The following is a 26,548-nucleotide window of genomic DNA, read 5'->3' as shown; positions in this document are numbered from 1 at the left end:
CTGTGCGACCCCATAGACGGCAGCCCACCAGGCTCCCCCGTCCCTGGGATTCTCCAGGCAAGAACACTGGAGTGGGTTGCCATTTCCTTCTCCAATGCATGACAGTGAAAAGTGAAAGGGAAGTCGCTCAGTCGTGTCCGACTCTCTAATTAGCCACAAATCCCATCTGTAGTAAATTTCCTGAAGAGGGGAAAAAATAAAATCCCCAAAATTGTGAAAATATCAAGAGAATGGTGAGACAACAAAAAGGCTTTTACACTTCTCTTTTCTAACTCTGTATGAATAAAATCAATCTCCAAGTCCTAAAAGTTAACGTATAGCATGTTATGAACAGGGGTTTCACTGGTGGCTCAGCAGTAAAGCAACCACCTGCAATGTAAGAGATGCAGGTTTGATCCCTGGGTCAGGAAAATCCTCTGAAGAAGGAAATGGCAACCCACTCCAGTATTTTTGCCTGGGAAATCCCATGGACAGAGGAACCTGGTGGGCTACAATCCATGGAGTCTCAGGAGTGGACATAACTTAGCAACTAAACCACCATCGAATAAACAAAACCTTTAAACATTTACTTCTGATACTAAGAAGTTTACAAAATAAACTTTACTGACAACAATGTTATTTTCAAGGTTATTTATTTTTCTATTTTAACCTTCTGATTAACAAACTCTTCCTTAACTCTAAAGGTATAAGAAGGAAATAAAGAGAAGCACTGAGCCAAGACAGACAAAATTTGCTTTTGCTTGAAACACTGTTTTAGGGATTATACACAGGGAGGAGAAAGGAAGGCTGGACATGAGTTTAGACAGGATTATTTCAGGAAAACTAAAGGTCCCTGGGACAAAGACAGTTTCTTTCCTCTATATTTTATTTGACCAAATCTAACTAGGCCAAGTGAAGAAAACAAATGTCAATAAGAATTCTACACAGAAGCAACAGTTAGGAAGAGAAACCAAATGTAGGTGGCCAGGAGGCTGATAAAAACCCTCAGCAGTACAGTCTTGAGCAACATACATAGGCGGATTTGTTTTGGAAGTTTGCGGTCAAGCATGTGGATGGAGCCGGCTTCCCAGGTGGCTCAGAGGATCTGCCTGCCAAAGCAGGAGTTGCAGGAAATGAGGGTTTGATCTCTGGGTCAGGAAGATCCCTTGGAGAAGGAAATGGCAACCCACTCCAGTATTCTTTCCTACAGGAAGAATTCCTAAAGGAAATCCCATGGACAGAGGAGCCTGGTGGGCTACAGTCTGTGGGAAGCAGAGAGTCAGAGATGACTGAGTACACGTGGATGGAGCCAATTAGAAACATCAAGCGGATGCACAGCACAGGTTCCCAGGCTCTCTCTCCTGACCTGCACCCTCCCCACCCATCCCAGGCCACATCCCAGAGAGATGACTTTGATCAACACTAGACAAAAATCTCCTACAGAATGTGATACCTGCTGCCAGGGCACACGGATCCATTCCTGAGCTGTCCCGCGGACTCGGACAGCAGCCAACAGGATGGGCAAGCTCTGCTTGAGACAAAGTCAAGGATGCCTTGCAGATATGAAACCTCACACAGATGAGGTGCCCAAAGTCCCAGAATCACACCTGTAATAAAACTGTTGCCACAAGCTCGGCCTCCCCAACCCCTTAGCTGGGGTACCTCCCATCCTGTTCCTAACCCCTCAACCTGCCCCCACCTCACATTCTATTCCCATATTCTACAATTGAGAGGCCAACTCATGCAATCTTAGCCAAGAAGCTGTGGCTCCACTGTGCCAGCTTCAGAAGGAAATGCAGAGTGGGTAAGACATCCGAGGACAATGATCTAACAATATTAAACAAAAACTAAAACTAGAGCTCTTTTATGTCACTGTCTGTGGGTCACACCTATTGGTCACCAGCACGCTTTCAGGTGACAGGTGGTGTGATCCCTTGGAGACCAAACAACGCAGCACACTGAAGGTACACACGTGTCCCACACCATGCAGACGGGGCTTGGCTCAGACCCAAGCTGTCTGGCTTGAGAATCCATAGGTTCAGCTACTAATAAATCATGAACACAGATTCCCAAGAGTTAAAGAAATATTTCTTTCCCAGACTTCAATAATAATCTCATTCTTGTTCGCTCTCACTTTGACATGATAAAGCTTGTAGCTGCTTCCCTAGGAGGCTGTTACCAAAAAAATTACCGTCTTGTACCCACATCCCTTTCTCATCCTCTTCAGCAAATATACACTCAAAGGATAGTTTCCCATGTGTCTACATTACTTTCAGGCATGATCACTTATTGCTATTGAGAGAAAAAAAATAGACAAACCAAATTGCTAAAGGAAAATATGAACAATGCCATTATTTTGACAAATTCTATTTTCTTAACAAAATATAATTAAATTATATTCTGGGTTTTGTCTAGGGAAAATAAATCTGCATCTTATGTCTTTAAGAATCTTTTAAAAATATGTCAAAATAAAAATGATCTTAATCCATTTCTTAGAAATCATCTTCAAACAAGGAGCATGAAAGCACACCCAGAAGCCCAGACCACGGCACATGAAGACAGAAAGTGGAGGAGGGTGGCAACTGGCTTCACAGAACAGAGTGCCTGCAGAGAGGTCCTAGGAGAAGGAAGCCTGGGGAAGCTCAGGGACGAGGCTCAGACACGGCGAGAGGAGGGGAGCTGGCAGGGCAGACACCAGAGGGCTCGGGTGAGCACCCGCGCAGCCGGGCAATGCTTCCCTCCTCAGGGTCAGCAGAGATGTCCCCAGGCCCTTCTCGCCCGCTGTGTTAGAACCTGAAGGCAGAGTGAACCACAGAAACCAGTCTTGAAACCACCGAGCACGGAGAAGACAATGAGCACTGAAAACAAGGGTCATTTTCTGAGAGGCTAAGAGTGTGGAGTCTGCGGGGCTCCGGCGCCGTCTCAGCTCTGTCACTTAGCACAGGTGCGTCATCACAGGTGAGCTGTTTGAGGCCGCTGCACCTCGGTTTCCTCATCTGGAAGATGATGGCAAGAGCAGGTTCAAAGTCCTAGAGCTGATGTCAAGGTGAAATGGTGCCGGCACACGGCACACACTCGATAAACACTAGCTCCTCTTAGTACCTATGTCATGCAGTATTTTTAGGAAAGAGAAAGGATAACTAAAGTACACTGGATACAAATTCTTTAGAATAGTTTAACAATACTTGAGAAACCAAACATACCCTGTTAAGCACAGCCTTCCACAATGGGTTAACAACAGAGTTTAAGTCAAAAGATCCGTGAGATGGCAAAGGAGAGAGGAAGGCATGGCTTAGACATCACATGGACGTTGAAGACACTGCAAAGGCCTTGCTGACAAATGGGAACAAGGAAAGGAAGGGCAGGGAGGCGCTGTGCTGGACATGTGACTCCCTGGCCGGCTGTGGGGCCATCTCCTGAGATGGAGAAGACAGGTGGTGAGATAGGTTTCACGGCTGAGGGGTCAGTGGAGAAAGAGGCTCTCAGAGAGGACTTAATGTTTGAGAAGCCGAATGACTGATGTCCAATTCTGTATCTCAGACAACAAACTGAAGAACAGAATCTGGAACTTCTCAGGAGATGCAGGTGGAAGACATAAATTAGAGAATCGTCAGCGTACAGGTAGATCTGGCACCTGCCAACCTAGAGAGATGATCTAGAATTCAGGGGCATGTCTGGGGCCCTCCAACACTGACTAGGCGAAAAAAGGCAGAATCAGCAAAGAAGGGTAGAAAGCAGAGACCAGAAAGGTAAGAGGAAGATCAGGAGAGCCTGGAGTCCTGGGAAGCTTCCAAGAGAGCGAAAACAATAAAGTGGCCTACAGGTTCAGCAACGGGCCTCACTGGGAACATGACCACCTCAGTGGAGTGGTAGGGAAAGAAGCCCCACTGAAGCAGGCTGACAAGTTAGAGGAAATTAAATTCAATGAATGATATTTGAAATAGTGGGAGACGAGGAAATTAAGACCACGAGAACAGACCATTTTCAGTAAGTTTTACCAGCCCACACAAGCAGGTAACTGTAATAAAGCCTCACCAGTGCAAGCACAGAGGTCTGTTCAGTGTATAGCGCAGAGCCTGGGCTGGGGAGTCGGGCGTGCGGAATAAAGCCTCACCAGCGCAGGCACAGAGGTCTGCTCAGTGTACAGCACAGAGCCTGGGGTGGGCAGTTGGGCAAGCAGAGGGCCAGAAAAAGCTTCTCTGCAAAAAAGTAACAAAATCCAAGAACCCAGGAAACACTGTTCTCACAGTGGATGTGTTCCTATAAGGAAACTAATCCCACCAAGCATGCACGAATGCCTGTCCACTCTCAAGTGAAGAAAATCTCATTAAATAAAGAATAAGTGACTAACTTGCATGACATCAATAATAACTGTAAGAAATTGTTTTCCTGGAAAAAAAAACATTCCCAAGTGTTTCAGTTGTGAAATCAGCTGACGACTAGATCTGACGTCTGCCGTCTAGTTATCCCGTGGCCAGAAAGAAGAGTAAAATCCTGCCGCAGCCCTTCACTAGAGTCTTCAGGGTGTCCGTGTGTCAGGGTGGGCACAAGGGGACTTTGCGCCTTGTGTGGAAGGGCAGTGAAGATAAGGGAAATGAGCAATGGACAGAGATACTGAAATGTCATCCTTCCTGAAAAGGAAAAAAGAAGTCTTTGGAGGTTGCCTTTCATGATTCCCTTAAAGAAAAATGTAGGTCCATAAACATTTACTCAAAATGAGTAAATCATTGCAGTACTCAGCTGCAGTGAATAATCCTTGCAGCTTAGGTAGGTTTTGAAATTCAGAGTTCCTGAAATTTTAGATGCTGAAAACAGACACCATCAATATATGACAACCCCAGCAGGGTCTGGGTAGCACCTATAATAAAATATAAATATTTCTGCAGCTGACGTGATGGGGTGGTGACAATAAAAAGCCTCACATCAGTTCAGGTCTTGCCAGAAAAATCTTTTCCTTTTCAGAACCCTGAGACTTCACAACTGTGGATTAAGGACTGAGAACTCACACATAACACAAGTTCTAAGAAAATAAAGATATACTGAAGAAGAGTGGCAGAGCTCTGGGGTCCAATTCCAGCTGTTCTCCATACGAGCTGTATGAACCAAGGCAAAGCAGTTAACGTCCATAAACCTTAGCTTTCCGACCTGTAAAATGGGAATGATAGTATCTACCCCTAAGTCTGCTGTGGACACCCATGAGGAACTGAGGTTGGAAGTCAGCTGGAACCAAGTCTGGCCCTGGGCAGTGGGATGACTAACCACGGCAGTCTGCCCGTGACCTCTCCAGTTTTAGCACTGGGAGTCTCACATGCTGGGAAACCAGGATGGCTGGTCACCCTACTTGGCAGGCGCCCAATAAATAGGAACTATTCTAACATCAGCAACAGAAAGTAGCACAGGGAACTGTATTCAGTATCTTTCTTTTCCTACATGTATTCCAAGATATATTGAATATTTTATAATAAATCATAATGGAAAATAAATGAAAAAGTATTATATGTATGGATAACTGAACCACTGTGTTGTACACTAGAAACTAATACAACATTATAAATCAACTGTACTTCAATTAAAAAAAAAAAAACAGAAATGAAAAATAAAATTACAAAATGGAAAAATCACATAAAATAGTTTCAATGGTGAAATATGCATGCCACTGGGAATTATCATCACCTCTCTGGTGGTAGAAAGAATTCTAAAGCAGCAGTCCCTGGTGTGTACACCCTGGACGACGCCCTCACACGGAGATGAGCCCTCTCCAGAGGTGCAAAGTCAGACTCAGAGCTACAGTGGATGCTTTCCTGCTGGCCGTGGAGACACGGTGGCCATGCTGTGGAGAGTGCCATGAGGCAGGAGCCTGGGCAGCTCTCGGGGCTGAGGGCTTCAGTCCTACAACTGCAAGGAACTCATTTCTGTAAACAGAAATGAACGAGTCTGAGGACTACCCCAGCCTCAGAAAAGCTCACAGTCCTTACTGCCATCCTGCTTCCCACCCTTGAGACCCCACACAGAGGACCCAGCCAGGACTGCAGACCTACAGACTGTGAGATAAGAAGTGGGTACTGGGAACTACTAAGTCCATGGTAATTTGTTATGCAGAATCTAAAATACGTTTTCTAAGAGAGCGTCCAGTTCAAAATTACAGGTGTGTGTGTGTGTGTGTGCGTGTGAAAAACACAAGCATCTGTTTATAAACAGAAATTCCTTGCATAAAATCACATTTTTAATATGAAAAATTCAAATCCAAATTAAGTTTCTTACACAACTGAGACTTTCCATACACTGACTACAGCAGTATCAAATGGCACAATCACTTTGGAAAATCGTTCCGGGCAATTCCTACTAAAGCTAAACACATGCCCATCCTACGGCCCAGAAACCCGTCAAGAGTGCAGAGATCCACAAGAAGGCACACACACGAGTCTTACCGGCACATTTCACCAAAATGGCCAGAAACTGGAAGCATTCCAAATGCCCACCAGCAGAATAGACAGACCGTGGTGCCCTCCTCCAGGGGGAGACTGAAGAACGCACGAGAGCGCACTCGCGGCACACAACAGGGCTGTCCCTCACAGACGCCGCTGAGTGAGGGGAGCCAGACGCAGAGCCAAAGGAATGACTCCACTCAGAGTAAGGTCACGCACAGGCGCAACTGGTCTGAGACGACAGAAGCCAGAATCTCAGTCACCTCGCAGTGGGGTACAGGGCCTTCAAAGGGATCCCGGGAATGCCCTGCACCCCAATCTTGCTGATGGTTACACTTCAGATCGCATATGTAAATAATCACTGAGACGTACGCTAAAGGTTAATGCTAGCCACGGGACTGGAAAAGGTCAGTTTTCATTCCAATCCCAAAGAAAGGTAATGCCAAAGAATGCTCAAACTACTGCACAATTGCACTCATCTCACATGCTAGTAAAGTAATGCTCAAAATTCTCCAAGCCAGGCTTTAGCAATATGTGAACCGTGAATTTCCAGATGTTCAAGCTGGTTTTAGAAAAGGTAAAGGAACCAGAGATCAAACTGCCAACATCTGCTGGATCACTGAAAAAGTAAGAGAGTTCCAGAAAAACATCAATTTCTGCTTTATTGACTATGCCAAAGCCTTTGACTGTGTGGATCACAATAAACTGTGGAAAATTCTGAAAGAGATGGGAATACCAGACCACCTGATCTGCCTCTTGAGAAATTTGTATGCAGGTCAGGAAGCAACAGTTAGGACTGGACATGGAACAACAGACTGGTTCCAAGGAGTACTGGAAAGGAGTACGTCAAGGCTGTATATTGTCACCCTGCTTATTTAACTTATACAGAGTACATCATGAGAAATGCTGGGCTGGAGGAAGCACAAGCTGGAATCAAAACTGCCAGGAGAAATACCAATAACCTGATATACAGATGACACCACCCTTATGGCAGAAAGTGAAGAAGAACTAAAGAGCTTCTTGATCAAAGTGAAAGAGGAGAGTGAAAAAGTTGGCTTAAAGCTCAACATTCAAAAAACTAAGATCATGGCATCCGGTCCCATCACTTCATGGGAAATAAATGGGGAAACAGTGGAAACAGTGTCAGACTTTATTTTTCTGGGCTCCAAAATCACTGCGGATGGTGATTGCAGCCATGAAATTAAAAGACGCTTGCTCCTTGGAAGGAAAGTTATAACCAACCTAGATAGCATATTCAAAAGCAGAGACATTACTTTGCCAACAAATGTCCGTCTAGTCAAGGCTATGGTTTTTCCAGTGGTCATGCATGGATGTGAGAGCTGGACTATAAAGAAAGCTGAGTGCCGAAGAATTGATGCTTTTGAACTGTGGTGTTGGAGAAGACTCTTGAGAGTCCCTTGGACTGCAAGGAGATCCAACCAGTCCATTCTAAAGGAGATCAGTCCTAGGTGTTCATTGGAGGGACTGATGTTGAAGCTGAAACTCCAATACTTTGGCCATCTGATGTGGAGAGCTGACTCATTTGAAAAGACCCTGATGCTGGGAAAGACTGAGGACAGGAGGAGAAGGGGATGACAGAGGATGAGATGGTTAGATGGCATCACCGACATAATGAACATGGGTTTGGGTGAACTCCGGGAGTTGGTGATAGACAGAGAGGCCGGCATGCTGCGGTTCATGGGGTCGCAAAGAGCTGGACATGACTGAGCAACTGAACTGACCCTTCAAAAATATTCCCTTTGCTGCTGCTAAGTTGCTTCAGTCATGTCTGACTCTGTGCGACCCCAGAGACGGCAGCCCACCAGGCTCCCCCATCCCTGGGATTCTCCAGGCAAGAACACTGGAGTGGGCTGCCATTTCCTTCTCCAGTGCATGAAAGTGAAAAGTGAACGTGAAGTCGCTCAGTTGTGTCCGACTCTTAGCGACCCCATGGACTGCAGCCTACCAGGCTCCTCCATCCATGGGATTTTCCAGGCAAGAGTACTGGAGTGGGGTGCCATTGCCTTCTATCCAAAACCACTTAATTACAATATAAGGTGGATTCCTCATAAGAAACTAGTGGACAGGGCAGCATGAATATGGTTAACAGACTATGTAAGTACACTTCTTTTAAACACACTGCTCACTAAATGCTGGTTGAAGGAATTTCAAAGATAATGACCACATTTATGTTATCAGAAGCACAAAGGAATCTATACACAGGTATACATAGCATAATGTCCTCAATATACTATACCCAGCAGATGTGAAAAATCATGGCTCTTGTCCCACTAATTACTTCCTTCATTTCTGTCCAGTTAGTTCTTTTGTCTACCTCCGACATGGGAATACACGCTAGGTGTGAGGCCACCACCAAGCATGCAGATGTGAACTGTGCATGACCGAGTCAGCACCATGTCTGTGGTCTGCACAGCCCATCTGACCCCGGGGCAGGGACTCTGCCTGGATAAAGGTGACCATAGGCTCAGAGCGTCACAGGCAGGTTAGGAGCATCTCATCCAATCCCACACCTGGTCAGAACGCCACCCTGGGGTCCCTGCCAGGGAGCGGCCCACCAACCACGGCAAAAGGATAACGAGGGATGCTGGAGACGTGATACAGGCCACCAGGAATTGGGTCTCCCTGGGAACACACACAGAAGACAGGGTTCACATCTGAGAAGTCTCCCCTGGCAGCAAGTCTGAGGACCTGGAGTCCATGCCGGGCGGGGCTTACAAACACCGCCCGTGACCAGACCGAAAGTGAAACAGAAGCCCGCTCACCTCACTATTGTGGCCTCGCAGGTTGAAGTTGATTCTCTGTGGAGTGTTTCTGTCCCGGCGACAGTGGCTGGAGGTGAAGGTCACCCCAACTACGCCGCGCCCATTGCCCGTGGCCAGCCAGCCCTCCTCGTAGTAGCGCCTGCGGCACACGGGCTTCTCCTTCTCACTCTTGGGGACACGGCCCTTCCAGGACAGGCAGAGGATGTTGGAGTCGCTGCACAGGACAGGCCCATGCTCCACCGCTGCATACATACTTTTTTTGGAAGAACCGTTTTACTTAAAGAGCAAGGCTAAATGCCGAAAAATTTAAACCAATTGCTCTCACTGACTGGTGTTAATTCTGTGGTTGGCTTGCGCTGTTTTGCCCGACCCCTTTAACTGAAACTGACCTCATTCTAATTAGAAGGTCAGTATTTTAGAAAGCTCCACCAAATGCATAGTGAAAAATTCCTCTATAAAAGATGATGGCAGTCTGTTAAGAAAAGATAATGCTTAAAAAAAAAGTGGCGGCCATTTTTATTTTCAAGTCCTTAGAGAAAGCGCCGGGTGACCCTTTGTAGAAAGAGCATCGTTGACAAGTGGTGATAAAGAAACTGAGTGTTCTTTTCACTTGGTTCTTCTTATTCAGCCTGAGATTCCAGTTTAGTGTAATGTGATTCCAGACACAAAGGGCTGCAAATACATAGATTTCAAGTAACTTAAGGCTTAAAGAATCCCTCGAGCTGGAGCGTCCCCTTCAAAAGTTCAGATACAGAGGCAGAACACATGGGATCATCTTCCCCTCGGGCTTGCTTTCTCAGCTAGACAAATTTCTGCTGCTAAAGCTGAAGATTGCATAAAGGGAAAAAGGCACACAAACCGTGCAAAACAGACTAGAGTTTGTGCAGACAGCAGTCCAAATTTTAGGAGGAAAAAAAAAACTCTTTCCTTGCTGTTCAGAGCCAGAAACCTCCAACTTCAGAGCCCAACCGGGCTTCCCAGAAGGTGGCTGTGTCCCCAGGGAGGGCCGTGACACAGGCTGACGCAGCCCTGGGGGCCATAGAGGCAGGCGAGGAAGCCCCTGCCCCCAGCAGAGCCAGGAGGTTCCAGGGCTCTACGGGAGCGTGGGCCTCCAGTGAATCTAAACACGTGTGTGGACAAAGGGTAGCCCAGCTGGGCTACAGGAGGTCTCCGTACTCCCTCCCCTAGTCACTCCTCCCCTTTCTGCTCTTAAGGATGACGTGCTTTTCCATCTTGAAGGGAAAAAACTAATCCCAGAATTAAGTCCATGAACTGGTCCCCCTTTTACATGCAAGTATGCCTGGACTCAACACGGGAGAGAACCCCTTAAAATGGAAACACAGGCAAGAGTCAGGTTCTTTTCTCACTGTCTCCCTGAAGAGTGACTGTGCTGTCTGAAGGGCACTCTCCTGACTACCTTCAGAGACCGTCTCCAAATGCCCCGGGTACAGTCCAAGGAAAAAAGCTTTACAAGAATGCGCCTTGATAATTATTTTGCGATTAGCAGTTTCAATTGCTACCTTAAGGAACTATCCTACAGATACAGGCGAGAAAAAGGGAAATAATAAATTAAAATTTCTGGACTTTTTTCAGTTAACTGAAAAGGCAAAGGAATCAGTTCATTGTTCAAACCTGCCCCATCACACCCTGGCTGGCTTTCCTCCAGTCATAAGCACACAGTGAGAGCCACCCTTCAGTCCTGAATCTTAACGTCTGTCCAAATCACCAGACCCACCGAAAAATAAAGCGCAAAAAGCACGGCACACTTCCACCTGCAAAGCTTGAAATCACACTTCCCCCTCAGTCACCTTCTCACTTAGTTCCTTCTTTAAACTGGAGAGGTATTTTTGAGGCTTGATCTGTGCAAGCTTTTTTTTCTCTTCTTTTTGCAAACTTTCTTTACCCGTGAAGACCATATGGAAAACTGGCCATTAGTGATGTATTTCTCTCCCTGGGCTCCCAAGCCCAGTGGTGTCAAGTTGCTCCATCTGATTCTTAAATTAATTTTCATCAGTTGTAAAACTCTTCAAGAGAGCACAAGAATGAGCCTGTCTTCTCGTGTAAATGTGTATGTATAGAAAGAAAGTTTTAAATATACATAGACACACACTCTTCAAATGGCACACAAAACATCTGTTTTCCCAGTTGTTTCACGAACCATCAGATTAATCACAGCTTGAAGGCCCTGGAGTCTGACAAATCTGTAAGACAAAATGGGACACAAAGAAAAAGAATTAAAAATACTGAAGAATAAAAGTTTTAACACACTTTTACTGATAAACATATGAACATAATATAATAACATAATAATCACTGTAACTGAAATCAGAGACCCCTCTGGACACACACGTTTACCAAATGGAGCTACAGATTGGTAAGATTTCAATAGTAAAAGAGCACTCCACGCAGACTCACAGGCAGCACGCACCATAAGGAGCCGGATGCCATGTGCCATTTACTAAGCTTGCCAGTAGCTGTGCAGAGTGAGTGAAACAACACTGCGCTGTCCCTTCCAAGACTGGGAGCCCTGAATGTGCGCACTTCCCGGCCAGAGGTCGCCATCCTGAGCTAAGCGACAACCTCAAAAAGGAGATGGAAGAGGCTCCAGCAAGTTATCTGAAGGGATGTTTTCACTTTCAGTAAAAGCTCTTCCCTGAAGACACAAGGCAGAGAGAGCCTTTAAAACTCTCCATTCGTGACTGCCGGCAGGTCACAGAGCAAAGCCCAGCTGTCTCGGCTTTTACGTCGTCTACTAGCAATAAAGTTCCAGAGAATCTATCTCCAGCAAACCCATTCCTTCCTGCTGCCTTTGGTCCGGCTCCACATCATATCCACAGAAACACTGGATGACTTGCTCCCTAACCGCGCCCCCCTCCCGTCCCACCTTCCAGAGAACCCTCAGAGTGATCTTTCTAAAACTCAAGGCTGCTCAAAGAGCCTGAACTGTTCTCTCACCTCCCCCGCACCAGGCCATCCCCCAGAGAGCTAGCTGAAATGTACAGCCCAGCCCAGCCCCACCCCCATACCTGGCACTGGACCTGGATATCTGCATCTTTAACAAGTTCCCAAGAGATGCTGACACTGCTGGTCTGGAACCAGCTTTCAAAGCCACTGGCCTATGAGGTCAAGTCCCAGCAGGACCCTTCGCAATCTGATTGCATGTGTCCTCCTCTGCGACAGCCCCCGCACGCGGCCTGTGTTCAGCCCTCAGCCTCTGGCCATTCCCTGGACTGCGTCCCCTCTCCTTCTTGTTGCCATGGCCTGTGCTCCTTTCCCAAGCCAGGCCTGCATCTTCTCTAACACCTACTACACAGCACCTTTCCTGGGAAGCTTCCCAGAGACCCCGTGCTAACCCGCCAATAGCCTTCATCTCGCTTCATCCTGACTCTCTTCCCTGCACTCCCAGAGGCTGGGAACCTACCCTTTTCGTCCCTGACACAGAACTTAGCACAAACAATTTACTCAATGGAAGTTTCTCAGAGGATGCAGGCCAAGGTAAGGCAGAAGCTACAAATAATTTCCTTGCGATACCCTAATTCAAATGAGTCACAGTACATATACTTCCTTTGTGTCTAAAATCAAAACAATTCAATTCTCTCAGGAAGCACTTGTACCTGAGGGGGGAAAAGTAAAAACAAATGCTATCAAATTCAAATGAATGCTATGTTCTTCCTCCAGAAATTCTAACACCATGGTACAATATTCCCTTAGTCCCTACCCCTGGCTGCAGACAAGCACCAGAGGGGAAAAGCAAAAGCAACTTCTCAAGACCCAGCAATTACTAATGTTTAAACCCACATTAAACATGACAATGTATACCATCTGTTCCCTCACATCCTCCCTAGACAGGAAGTGGTCCATAACATCAAAATTACTTTCAAAATAATACTAAGACATTATAAATCTTCTTCACTGCATCACAATTTCTATCAATGGTGCAAAAGCAACAGTGGGGCCAACCACCAGCCCAAGGGCACAGACCAAGGCCCAGCATCAGCTGGTACCAGGGCTCGTCAGATCTTTTAACATGCCACCCACGTTAAGGATGTTCTTAATGCAGAAGTAAAAATGATTATTATTCGGTCTCGCCCCTTGAGGACATGGTTGTTCAGCACTCTGTTTCAGACAGTGAGTCTTACACAGCCCTTGTGCAGACTGCAGCACTATGGGGCAACTGAGGAGAAGCACTTGTGCTACAGCTTCAGTGGTGGGCTGAGCAAACCCCTTCTTCATGAAATATACCATGTTTACTGGAAAGAAGGACTGACAAATCATGGCCATTCAGGCTTGGGTCTTTGGCAGACACTTTTTTCTTTAACATGAACAAACTGAGCTGTCACTGATGGTATTTGTTGCCAATAATAAAAGAGTTTTCAAGTTAAAATTGTGGGAAAAACAGCATCTATCATTCTGTGCTTGACAGAATCCCAAGATTTAAAGATCCTCTGCAAGCAAAAGAAGGTGGTATTGATACAGGTGAACTTTTGATAGCAGACTTCATATTTCATAGTGTGTCAGTATTTGGAATATTCACATAGCTTAAAGCAACATTTTTCAAATGACCAATGCATGTTGATAACAATTATACTTTACAGAATCATTCAAAGTGCAAAAAAAGACAAATGGATTTTAGTATAAATAAGTATGAAAAAGTCACTAATACATTTAAAATTCCACATTGCTACTAACCTTTTAAGAAACTACCACTTGTTGAGTTCTGGTGGAGTAACAAAAATATCCATGATTAGCTGAAAAGACTATTAAAATACTCTTTCCTTTTCCAACCACATATCTGTGTGAGGTCAAATTTTCTTTAGACATTACAACAAAACAGTATATTGTAACAGATTGAATACAGAAGCAGATACGGGAATATAACTATCTTTTCAGTACGTTTAGACCATTTCTGCTTTATTGACTATGCCAAAGCCTTTGACTGTGTGGATCACAATAAACTGTGGAAAATTCTGAAAGAGATGGGAATACCAGACTACCTGACCTGCCTCTTGAGAAACCTATATGCATGTCAGGAAGCAACGGTTAGAACTGGACATGGAACAGCAGACTGGTTCCAAATAGGAAAAGGAGTACATCAAGGCTGTATATTGTCATCCTGCTTATTTAACTTATATGCAGAGTACATCATGAGAAACGCTGGACTGGAAGAAGCACAAGCTGGAATCAAGACTGCCGGGAGAAATATCAATAACCTCACATATGCAGATGACACCACCCTTATGGCAGAAAGTGAAGAGGAACTCAAAAGCCTCTTGATGAAAGTGAAAGTGGAGAGTGAAAAAGTTGGCTTAAAGCTCAACATTCAGAAAACTAAGATCATGGCATCCGGTCCCATCACTTCATGGGAAATAAATGGGGAAACAGTGGAAACAGTGTCAGACTTTATTTTTGGGGGCTCCAAAATCACTGCAGATGGTGATTGCAGCCATGAAATTAAAAGACGCTTACTTCTTGGAAGGAAAGTTATGACCAACCTAGATAGCATATTCAAAAGCAGAGACATTACTTTGCCAACAAAGGTCCATTTAGTCAAGGCCATGGTTTTTCCAGTAGTCAAGTATGGATGTGAGAGTTGGACTGTGAAGAAAGCTGAGCACCGAAGAATTGATGCTTTTGAACTGTGGTGTTGGAGAAGACTCTTGAGAGTCCCTTGGACTGCAAGGAGATCCAATCAGTCCATTCTAAAGGAGATCAGTCCTGAGTGTTCTATGGAAGGACGGATGCTAAAGCTGAAACTCCAGTCCTTTGGCCACCTCATGAGAAGAGCTGACTCACTGGAAAAGACCCTGATGCTGGGAAGGACTGGGGGTAGGAGAAGAAGGGGACGACAGAGGATGAGATGGCTGGATGGCAGCACTGACTCGATGGACGTGAGTTTGAGTGAACTCTGGAGTGTTGTAATGGACAGGGAGGCCTGGAGTGCTGCAATTCATGGGGTTGCAAAGAGTCGGACATGACTGAGTGACTGAACTGAACTGAGACACTGAAGATATTGTACCAAAATGTGAAATACTCTTCTCAGTAAAGTTTTCAGTTAGAAAATACAGCTATTTTTCCATAGAAAATAGATTATTTATAATTTTTAGGTTTATTTTTAAATGAGCTAGTAAATTTTTTTGCTTCTCAGTTTTAGTTTCTAATACAGTAAATCAGCAGCTCACACCCACATTGGAGGAGGAAATGGCAATCCACTCCAGTATTCTTGCCTGGAGAATCCCATGGACAGAGGAGCCTGGCAGGCTACGGTCCATGGGGTTGCAGAGTCGGACACAAGAGACTGAGCACCAATACCCACATACTCAAAGCTCTTTTTGGACTTCAACAATTTTTGAGATACAAAGGGGCCCTAAAACCAAAAATGTTAAATATCACCGACATCCCAACTCTCCAGAATGCAAGCCTTAAAAACTTTATTGAAATAAAGTATCAGTATGTAGGATAAATTTCCATAGTAAAAGCACAGACAAAAGTGTTTCATTTTGTGTATGTTGCTATGGTTTTTAACCAAACTTTTAAAATTAAAAGCTCCATATATGCTAGACAAATAAGACAGCTATTTTAAAGAAAAATGGCATGCAACTTTATTATTTCTCAAATGGATAGTGGCTATCAAAATCTAACAACAAAAGAACACATAGTCTCCTAATTACTGAAAGGCAGGTGCCTATCTTTTATTTTTTCATTCTCTGCTGCTCTTAACTCCATGTAGTCCTTTATTTTGGCTTCATTGCTGCTCAGGCTTTTCTGCAGTTGCAGCAAGCAGGGACTACTCTCCCGTGGCAGTGAGCCGGCCGCCCGCTGTAGCGGCTTCTCTTATTACGGGGCACGGGCTCTAGGGCTGGAGGCTTCAGGAGCTGCAGCTCCTGGGCTCCAGAGCACAGGCTCAGTAGCTGCAGCACATGGGCTTAGTTGCTCAAGAATGTGGGATCAAATCCCAGTCCCCTGCACTGGCAGGTAGATTCTTTACCGCTGAGCCACAGGGAAGCTCAGCTTTTCAGTTGCTAAGTTGCGTCTGACTCCTTGCAACCCCATGACCTGCAAGGCCCAGGCTGGTGCCAATCTTAGTGCTACCATTAATAGAAACAGGCAATGTGGGACGCTCTCCTTCTGTCTGTCTTATTTTCTCATGAGAAAATAAGGATATAACTGATCAGTTTCTAGGGGAAGCTGATTTTCAAATCAGCACTAATAAAAGGGTTTGGTATAAAAAGGTTAAAAAGCAACTATTCAACTGAAAGCAATGACTCAAAACAAATATTTGCACATGCACATCCATGTTCAAAGCAGCACTATTCACAAAAGCTTGAAGGTGGAGGGAACCCAAGTGTCCTCAGACAGATGAGTGGGTAAAGATGTGGAAACACATACAGTATTATTCAGCCTTAAAAAGAAATTCTGACACATGCTACATGGATGAAACTTGAAGACATTACGCTAAGTGAAATAAGCCAGATATATAAGGACAAATATATATGTAAGTATGATTCCACTTATATGAAGAATCTAGAGCAGTCAATTTCATAAAGACAGAGTAGAATGGTGGCTGCAAGGAGCTGGGAGAGGGGAGATTTGGGCGTTCTTATTTAATGGGTACAGAGTTTCAGTTTGGGATGAAGAAAAAATTCTGGACCTGGCCAGTGGTAATGGTTGCATAAAAATGTGCATGTACTTCTATTAAGGTCATTGTTGTTGAACCATACAGGTAAAAATGATTAAAATGATAGACTTGTTAGGTACTAATATATCTCACCTCGATTTTTAAAATCAGGTGATTTTAAAAATCTATTTTCTAACTAGAATTATCTCACTACGGGTTATTCTGGTTTATCTGATTCCTACTTTCCACCAACACAGATAAAATTTACTATTGGGGGGGATAAAAATGCATTTTTCATTTTTTTTAAATTATCAGAATTAATGTTAAACATCAGAGATAAAATAAACTGGGGGAGATGTTTTTCATTTAGACAATTTTGATAGAAATGGATTCATTAAAAGCTATAAGGCTGTCACGACTCTGGAAAACTGCTGGTGTTAGCTAGTACTACTGACGATGTGAATGCTCTGCAAGCAGCAATTCCTCTCCTGAATATGTGCACCAGACAGAGCCTTCAAACTCTCCAGGGAATAAATAAACAGCCATTTATAGCAGCAGTGGCATTTACATTAGCCAGACACTGAAACAAACCTCAATGGATTATGTGTGGTATACTCTAACAACAGAATTCTATACAGCAATGTAAATAAACACTACACATAAGAGGAGGGAATTTCACAGGCACAATGCTGAGCAGAAGGACCTTATGAAAGAATACTTACAACATGAATTCATTTACATAAAGTTCAAAACAGCCAAACTAATTTATCACTTAAGACTGCATAAGTACAAGTAAAATTTTTAAAGCAAGGCAAATATAAAGCAGTAGACTAATTACCAGAAAAGGAGAGGGGCTGGAAACTGCGATTAGGGAAGGGCACACATGTGGTCTTGCAGGTCTGGATCTGGGTGGCAGTTTTGGGGTGTTCCCTCTGTCATTGTTCTTTACGACCTCTGTGTCTGACATATTTTTCTACATGGATGGTATATCTCACAATAAACAGATTTAACACCTGTGAACTGTATTAGGCATCAGTCCTCTGAAGCTTTTAGATAAAGGGGATGACAAGATGGTGGAGGAGCAGGTGGGCATGGAGTACTTTCTCTCCACAGATGCGTCAGGAATACATCTTCAGAGCTAAGGATCTCACGGAGCACCAGCTGAGAATGGGCAGGAGTCCCTGAGCACCAGAAAGGCTCTGTAGGATGGGGATTTTAGACAATTCAAATCAATTATTAAGGAGTTTTTTTTTTAGTTATAATGAGTATTCTCTCAATTTATAAAAACCCAATAAAGAATCAAAAAATGCTATTCTAGTTCTCAATCTAAGTGTCTTAGAATAAACAAAGAAAATACATACTAACAGGAACAAATGGAGATAAGAAATTTTCAGAATAAAGCTCTGCTGCTGCTACTGCTAAGTCGCTTCAGTCGTGTCCGACTCTGTGAGACCCCATGGACTGCAGCCTACCAGGCTTCTCTGTCCATGGGATTCTCCAGGCAAGAACACTGGAGTGGGTTGCCATTTCCTTCTCCAGAATAAAGCTCTATTTCTTCCTAAAGTATAAAATTTTAAGACAGGAATTAAGCAGAAGATTGAAATGAGAAGCAAAAAGTAGATTTGGGGAAAAAACATACAGATGTTGCTAGACGAATGCCAAATACAAAGAAAAAATTAACAAAGCAGAAACTTTTGAATGAAATATTCCAAACAAGCTTAAGCTGAAGCTTGTGATTATAAACTTGTTTGCGGGTTTGAGAGAAGAAGAAGAAAGAAAAATGAGTTTTCCTGACTGGTGATATAAATTAAACACACCCCAATTTCTAGAAAAGAACCTCTTGATAAAGGTGAAAGAGGAGAGTAAAAAAGCTGGCTTAAAACTCAACATTCAAAAAACAAAGATCATGGCATCTGGCCCCATCATTTCATAGTAAATAGATGAGGAAAAAATGGAAACAGTGACAGATTTTATTTTCTTGGGCTCCAAAATCACTGTGGACAGTGACTGCAGTCATAAAATTAAAAGACGCTTGCTCCCTGGAAGAAAAGCTATGACAAACCTAGACAGCATACTAAAAAGCAGAGACATTCCTTTGCCCACAGAGGTCTGTATAGACAAAGTTATGGTTTTTCCAATAGTCATGTATGGATGTAAGAGTTGGACTATAAAGAAAGCTGAGTGCTGAAGAATTGATGCTTTTGAACTGTGGTGTTGGAGAAGACTCTTGAGAGTCCCTTGGACAGCAAGATCAAACCAGTCAATCCCAAAGGAAATCAGTCCTGAATATTCATTGGAAGGACTGATGCTGAACCTGAAGCTCCAATACTTTGTCCACCTGAGGCGAAGAACTGACTCATTGGGAAAAGACCCTGATGCTGGGAAAGATAAAAGGCAGGAGAAGAGGGCGACAGAGGATGAGATGGTTGGATGGCATCATCGACTCAATGGATATGAGTTCGAGCAAGCTCCGGGAGATAGTGAAGGACAGGTAAGCCTGTCCTGCTGGGGTCACAAAGAGTCAAACAGGACTGAACAACAACAACAAATTTCTACTCCCTGGATGGCGGCTCTGCTGCCTCAGCTGCCTGCTGCCTCAGACCGGCTCCAGGCAGGGTGGAGGGTGGGTGGCTTCCTCCACCCCAGGGCTCCCAGGCTGTCACCTTTCCAAAGACAGCAAAGGAGCCTGAACTCCACATTTTTTTTTAACTACAATGACCTGCATCTAATTACAGTCACTCTTTTCCCTGGGGAATTTTCCACAACCCACAAGTATCAAAGGAGCCCAAGGCAGTTCTAACTGGTTACTAGTTTCAACAGCTGCCTTGAGGCTAGTTCAAATTTGCCTTCCAACACTGCCTTTAAGGTAAACTCTCAGATGGACCTAAAGAATAATACATTTAGTGAAGTAAGTGAGAAAGAGAAAAACCAACACGGTATACATTATCACCTATCAGTTGAGTTCAGTCACTCAGATGTGACCCCATGAACCGCAGCACGCCAGGCCTCCCTGTCCATCACCAACTCCCAGAGTTCACCCAAACTCATGTCCATTGAGTCAGTGATACCATCCAACCATCTCATCCTCTGTCATCCCCTTCTCCTCCTGCCCTCAATCTTTTTCCTCCTGCCCTCAATCTTTTCCCAACATCAGGGTCTTTTCAAATGAGTCAGCTCTTCGCATTAGGTGGCCAAAATATTGGAGTTTCAGCTTCAACATCAGTCCTTCCAATGAACACCCAGGACTGATTTCCTTTAGGATGGACTGGTTAGATCTCCTTGCAGTCCAAGGGACTCTCAGGGATCTTCTCCAGCACCACAGTTCAAAAGCACCAATTCTTTGGCACTCAGCTTTCTTTATAGTCCAGCTCTCACATCCATACATGACTACTGGAAAAACCATAGCCTTGACTAGACAGACCTTTGTTGACAAAGTAATGTCTCTGCTTTTGAATATGCTATCTAGGTTGGTCATAACTTTCCTTCCAAGGAGTAAGCATCTTTTAATTTCAGGGCTACAATTACCATCTGTAGTGATTTTGGAGCCCTCAAAAATTAAGTCAGCCACTGTTTCCACTGTTTCCCCATTTATAATCACCTATATGTGGAATCTAAAAAATAAATGAATGTATATAACAAAATAGAAGCATATTCACAGTATAAATAACAGACCATTTACCAGTGGGGAGAGGGAAGGAGGAGGAGCAAAACAGGGGTAGGGAATTAAGTGGTACAAATTCCTGTCTATAAAACAGACAAGCAATAAGGATAACACAAGGTACAGCACAGGGAAATACAGCCATTATATTATTATAACTTTATATGGAACATAATCTATAAAAATATTGAATCACTACACTGTACACCTGAAGCTAATATAATGTTATCAAACAACTATACTTCATTTGTTTAAAAAAATCAATGTCAAACAGTCTATGGGGCAGGAGGTGAGGCGGGGGAAGACAGGGGTACCTCGGCAGTCACTTGTCTCTTGGCTGCCATGTGAAAAACCTAGAGCACCACTGCAGAGATAATGGAGTTTAATAATGATTTAATATATTTTGCTGTTATTCTCTAGCTCTTAATTCTCAAAACATGCTAGTGAGATGATAACTAAAGATTTGAATGCACACTTGTGCCCAGGCTTATTTACAAGATGAAATCTTACTACAAATGTATGAGTGTCAAACCATTTTCCTGTTGATTGTTCACTTCAGAGACATTTTCCACAGAAAAGCTGTCTTAGTCCAAACAGCACTAGCTCCTTTCGATGCTCGTAGCACACAGAAGCACTGCCCAGACTCACAGAGCAAGAGTCTTCCCTGCTCGTGGTACAGCTGTTTTTGTGTGTAATCCATCACATCTACTGAACCACAAACATCTGATTCCCATTTCTCTCTCCCCTGCAGTACCCACCAGTAGTGCATTTAGTGTTCAATAAAGTGCTAGGTACAGTGCAGCGCCCCAAACAGTCTTCTAAGAAAAAAGGAAGCAATAAATGCTGACTGAATGCTCTTCATAAACCCAGTCATTAACACCAAACATTCAAATCTGAGCCTTTTGCGAGCCTGAGGCACTGCAGCCCGGGCAAGTGAAAGAATTTGGGGAGACGGCGAGGGTCCGAGGCTGTGTTCAGAGAACAGGGAAGAGAGACATTTTGGGGGAAGGTTACTCCTATTTACTTTCTGTGCCTGATTTCTACTGCCAGTTCTGAGAACATGAACCATCTGTACAGAGAAAGGAGGGCATGGAGACTGCAAGACAGACTGATTACAAGCTGAAAAGAGAGCGGGAGTTAGATACTTCTGAGGATGAACCCACATCTGAAACTTAGATGCTAAAATACTGAGGCACCATTTACAGGGCTCACTGGTATCAAAAGTCAAATGCCTTCACCAGCAAGGGAGAGCATCTCACTTACCACAGTCACAAGGACCAAGAAACTATCACTCCTAGTGTCATGTGGGTGCAGAGAAATGAGAGACAATTTGGTGATATAATTCAAAAGACTTAAAATATGACAAACCATTTGATTCAGCAATTCTACTTCTGAAAATTTATCAAATGAAAATAATCTTCTACAAAGATATAGCTATAAGGGTTTCCACCACAGCATTTTTATAAGAGAAAAATCTGAGATAACTTATATGTCCAAAATGGAATATTAGTTCAATAAATGTTGGTAAAGATATAATGCAGAAAAATATGCACCCACCAGCAACTATATTATAGATGACTAGGGAGTGATATGGTAACATGCTCTCAACAACAGAAGTAAAAAGTGAAATTATAGGTTACAGCTCTGTAGGGCCTGCCCACTACTATGTAACTAGATCTTGAGTAAATTACAACAAACAAAATTTGTGCTGGACTTACAGCAAACCATGAGAAATATCTGAGGAAGGCACGCATGGACGCGTGGGCGACAGACAGACAGACAGACACACACACACACACACACAAATACAGGAGAAAGCTGGAGTTATCCAGCAAATGCAGACATAAGATACGTATTTGTCCAGAACTGTCTGGACTAATGCTGTTATAAACAGTGGGATCAGAATTAGGTGCCTAAATGTCCCAGTTTCCCTGGAACTGTGTCACTTTCAGCACTGCAGATCCCACATCGCAGGAAACCCCTTAGTCCTGGGCAAACCAAGCCGCTGGTCACACTCTCAGGTACTTGAACTCTGGCCCAGCCTCAAAGTGGAGAGCCTGAACCTGAAGGACCAATATTCCGCAGGGCCCACAGTGGAGGTCAAACCTGCCCCAAGGAAACCTGAACTGTAAAGCATGAAGTGTAAGAGGCTCAGAGTGAGCAAGTCTGAGAGATAAAAGTCTCAGGGGACCCACTTCGGTAACTTTTACCTCCAGAAGCTCAGCAGGTCCTCACAGTAAATCTTGAAGAAAAACGTCCTGGCTGCTGGCAGAGGAAGGGGAAAGGAATCATCTGGAAATACAGCAGAGCACTCTGCTCTTCTTAACAAGGCCTCCTCTACAGAAAAACTATTTAACCAGGGCCTAACCAATCAGGATTTTCTAAGAGCAGAAGTGACCTGGGAGCAGAGACAGACCCAATTCCAGACCACCCTGGCCAACCTGCTCCACCTAAGCAGAGGGCAGGGAAACAGAAAAATACGTGAGGACGGTCCAGAGGTAAAGGCCCACACAGACAGACCAAGTCCTGGGGATGTCACAGACAGCATGGGCGTTACGGTAATGACACTCCATTACAGACCTGACAGGTGCCAAGAGAGTCAGTCTTAAATCCTGTCACTACGAAACAGAAATGCCAATTATGAGAGGTGATGGAAGTGTTAAGTCACACATTCTGCGATATAGAAGTGTATCACATTATCCCTATACACCTTAAACTTATACAACGTTATGTCAATTATGTTGGAAGAAAAAATAAAGAAATGCAGGAAAAGGGTGGGGGAAGGGGAACAGGGAAACTTGGAAGTGACAGAACTGCTCCATGTGTTGATATGACGCTGGTTATACAACTGCTTATGCTTCTCAAATTGCACAGAGCTGTACACTAAAACAGGTGAATTTACTGTATGTAAACTGTATCTTCATTTTCAAAACCAGTGTCTGGCATGGAGTAAATGCTACACAGTGTTAGTGATGATTATTAATGTTGCTGCTGCTGCTGCTAAGTCACTTCAGTCGTGCCCGACTCTGTGCGATCCCATAGACGGCAGCCCACCAGGCTCCCCTGTCCCTGGGATTCTCCAGGCAAGAACACTGGAGTGGGTTGCCATTTCCTTCTCCAATGCATTAAAGTGAAAAATGAAAGTGAAGTCGCTCAGTCGTGTCTGACCATCAGCGACCCCATGGACTGCAGCCCACCAGGTTCCTCCGTCCATGGGATTTTCCAGGCAACAGTACTGGAGTGCGGTGACACTGCCTTCTTCCATTAATGTTGCTACTGTTACGTATCAGGCACTAAGTTGGGTGCTAAAACCACAATGCTGAGCAAATAGAGATGTGCTCCTACCACCAAGGGGCCAACAAGCCCAGTAATGCAGATTAGATATTAATCAAATGCTCATGGTGAAGACAGAAGCCACAAAGGGGAGGTGTGTGATGTTCTGACAGCAGCAACCTGAAGGAAGAGGAGATGTCAAGTCCACAATGGAAGAGATGGTGGAGGCAAAGGGAGGATTACAAGCAAATGGGACAGCGTGTGCTAAGACCATGGCGAAGGCCAAGAGAACACAGTGCTCCGGAGAAAACTGAAAGAGTGCAAGTGTGGGAACTGTTCACACCTAAAACCACAGTGAGACATCACCTCACACTCAACAGGACGACTAGTATAAAAAAACACTGACACGGATGTGGAGAAACCGGAATGCTTACGTATTGCTAACAGGACTGCACAATGGCATAGCTGCTACGGAATATGAAGTTTCAAAAAAAAATACAACCACCATCAGTTCCCTTCAGTCCAGTTGCCCAGTCCTGTTCGACTCTTTGCAACCCCATGAATCGCAGCACGCCCGGCCTCCCTGTCCATCACCAACTCCCGGAGTTCACTCAGACTCACGTCCATCGAGTCAGTGATACCATCCAGCCATCTCATCCTCTGTCGTCCCCTTCTCCTCCTGCCCCCAATCCCTCCCAACATCAGAGTCTTTTCCAATGAGGCAACTCTTCACATGAGGTGGCCAAAGTACTGGAGTTTCAGCTTTAGTATCATTCCTTCCAAAGAATCCCAGGGCTGATCCCCTTCAGAATGGACTGGTTAGATCTCCTTGCAGTCCAAGGGACTCTCAAGAGTCTTCTCTAACATCACAGTTCAAAACCATCAATTCTTCAGCACTGAGCCTTTTTCACAGTCCAACTCTCACATCCATACATGACCACAGGAAAAACCATAGCCTTGACTAGACGGACCTTTGTTGCAAAGTAATGTCTCTGCTTTTGAATATGCTATCTAGGTTGGTCATAATTTTCCTTCCAAGGAGTAAACGTCTTTTAATTTCATGGCTGCAGTCACCATCTGCAGTAGTTTTGGAGCCCCAAAAAATAAAGTCTGACACTGTTTCCACTTTTTCCCCATCTATTTGCCATGAAGTGATGGGACCAGATGCCATGATCTTAGTTTTCTGAATGTTGAGCTTTAAGCCAACTTTTTCACTCTCCTCTTTCACTTTCATCAAGAGGCTTTTGAGTTCCTCTTCACTTTCTGCCATAAGGGTGGTGTCATCTGCATATCTGAGGTGATTGATATTTCTCCCGGCAATCTTGATTCCAGCTTGTGTTTCTTCCAGTCCAGCGTTTCTCATGATGTACTTTGCATATAAGTTAAATAAACAGGGTGACAATATACAGCCTTGACATACTCCTTTTCCTATTTGGAACCAGTCTGTTGTTCCACGTCCAGTTCTAACTGTGGCTTCCTGATCTGCATACAGATTTCTCAAGAGGCAGATCAGGTGATCTGGTATTCCCATTTCTTTCAGAATTTTCCACAGTTTATTGTGATCCACACAGTCAAAGGCTTTGGCATAGTCAATAAAGCAGAAATAGATGTTTTTCTGGAACTCTCTTGCTTTTTCCATGATCCAGCGGATGTTGGCAATTTGATCTCTGGTTCCTCTGCCTTTTCTAAAACCAGCTTGAACATCAGGAAGTTCACGGTTCACGTATTGCTGAAGCCTGGCTTGGAGAATTTTGAGCATTACTTTACTAGCGTGTGAGATGAGTGCAATTGTGCGGTAGTCTGAGCATTCTTTGGCATTGCCTTTCTTTGGGATTGGAATGAAAACTGACCTTTTCCAGTCCTGTGGCCACTGCTGAGTTTTCCAAATTTGCTGGCATATTGAGTGCAGCACTTTCACAGCATCATCTTTCAGGATTTGAAATAGCTCAACTGGAATTCCATCACCTCCACTAGCTTTGTTCATAGTGATGCTTTCTAAGGCCCACTGGACTTCACATTCCAGGATGTCTGGCTCTAGGTCAGTGATCACACCATCGTGATTATCTGGGTCGCGAAGATGTTTTCTGTACAGTTCTTCTGTGTATTTTTGCCATCTCTTCTTAATATCTTCTGCTTCTGTTAGGTCCATACCATTTCTGTCCTTTACTGAGCCCATCTTTGCATGAAATGTTCCCTTGGTATCTCTAATTTTCTTGAAGACATCTCTAGTCTTTCCCATTCTGTTGTTTTCCTCTATGTCTTGCACTGATCGCTGAGGAAGGCTTTCTTATCTCTTCTTGCTATTCTTTGGAACTCTGCATTCAGATGCTTATATCTTTCCTTTTCTCCTTTGCTTTTCGCTTCTCTTCTTTTCACAGCTATTTGTAAGGCCTCCCCAGACAGCCATTTTGCTGTTTTGCATTTCTTTTCCATGGGGATGGTCTTGATCCCTGTCTCCTGTACAATGTCACAAACCTCATTCCATCGTTCATCAGGCACTCCATCTATCAGATCTAGGCCCTTAAATCTATTTCTCACTTCCACTGTATAATCATAAGGGATTTGATTTAGGCCCTACCTGAACGGTCTAGTGGTTTTCCCTACTTTCTTCAATTTAAGTCTGAATTTGGCAATAAGGAGTTCATGATCTGAGCCACAGTCAGCTCCTGGTCTTGTTTTTATTGACTGTATAGAGCCTCTCCATCTTTGGCTACAAAGAATATAATCAGTCTGATTTCGGTGTTGACCATCTGGTCATGTCCATGTGTAGAGTCTTCTCTTGTGTTGTTGGAAGAGGGTGTTTGTTATGACCAGT

General features: G+C 44.1%; 1 protein-coding gene across 4 annotated transcripts in view; it reads right to left on the bottom strand.

The window, feature by feature from the left end:
* The window catches only part of TULP4 (TUB like protein 4), a 200,684-nt gene that overhangs the window by 133,715 nt on the left and 40,421 nt on the right, over nt 1-26,548 (bottom strand). For all 4 annotated transcript variants that reach the window (XM_070376950.1, XM_070376951.1, XM_070376952.1 and 1 more), the window contains exon 2: nt 9,188-11,388. In XM_070376950.1, coding sequence (XP_070233051.1) covers nt 9,188-9,439 — 252 coding nt within the window. In that variant the 5' untranslated portion in view covers nt 9,440-11,388. The remainder of the gene's footprint in view (nt 1-9,187; nt 11,389-26,548) is intronic.

The sequence above is a fragment of the Bos mutus genome, chromosome 9, assembly GCF_027580195.1.
Source record: "Bos mutus isolate GX-2022 chromosome 9, NWIPB_WYAK_1.1, whole genome shotgun sequence".
Classification (NCBI taxonomy): domain Eukaryota; kingdom Metazoa; phylum Chordata; class Mammalia; order Artiodactyla; family Bovidae; genus Bos; species Bos mutus.
Note: the sequence above shows the minus strand (reverse complement) of the source record. Positions and strands in the feature narration are given on the sequence as shown.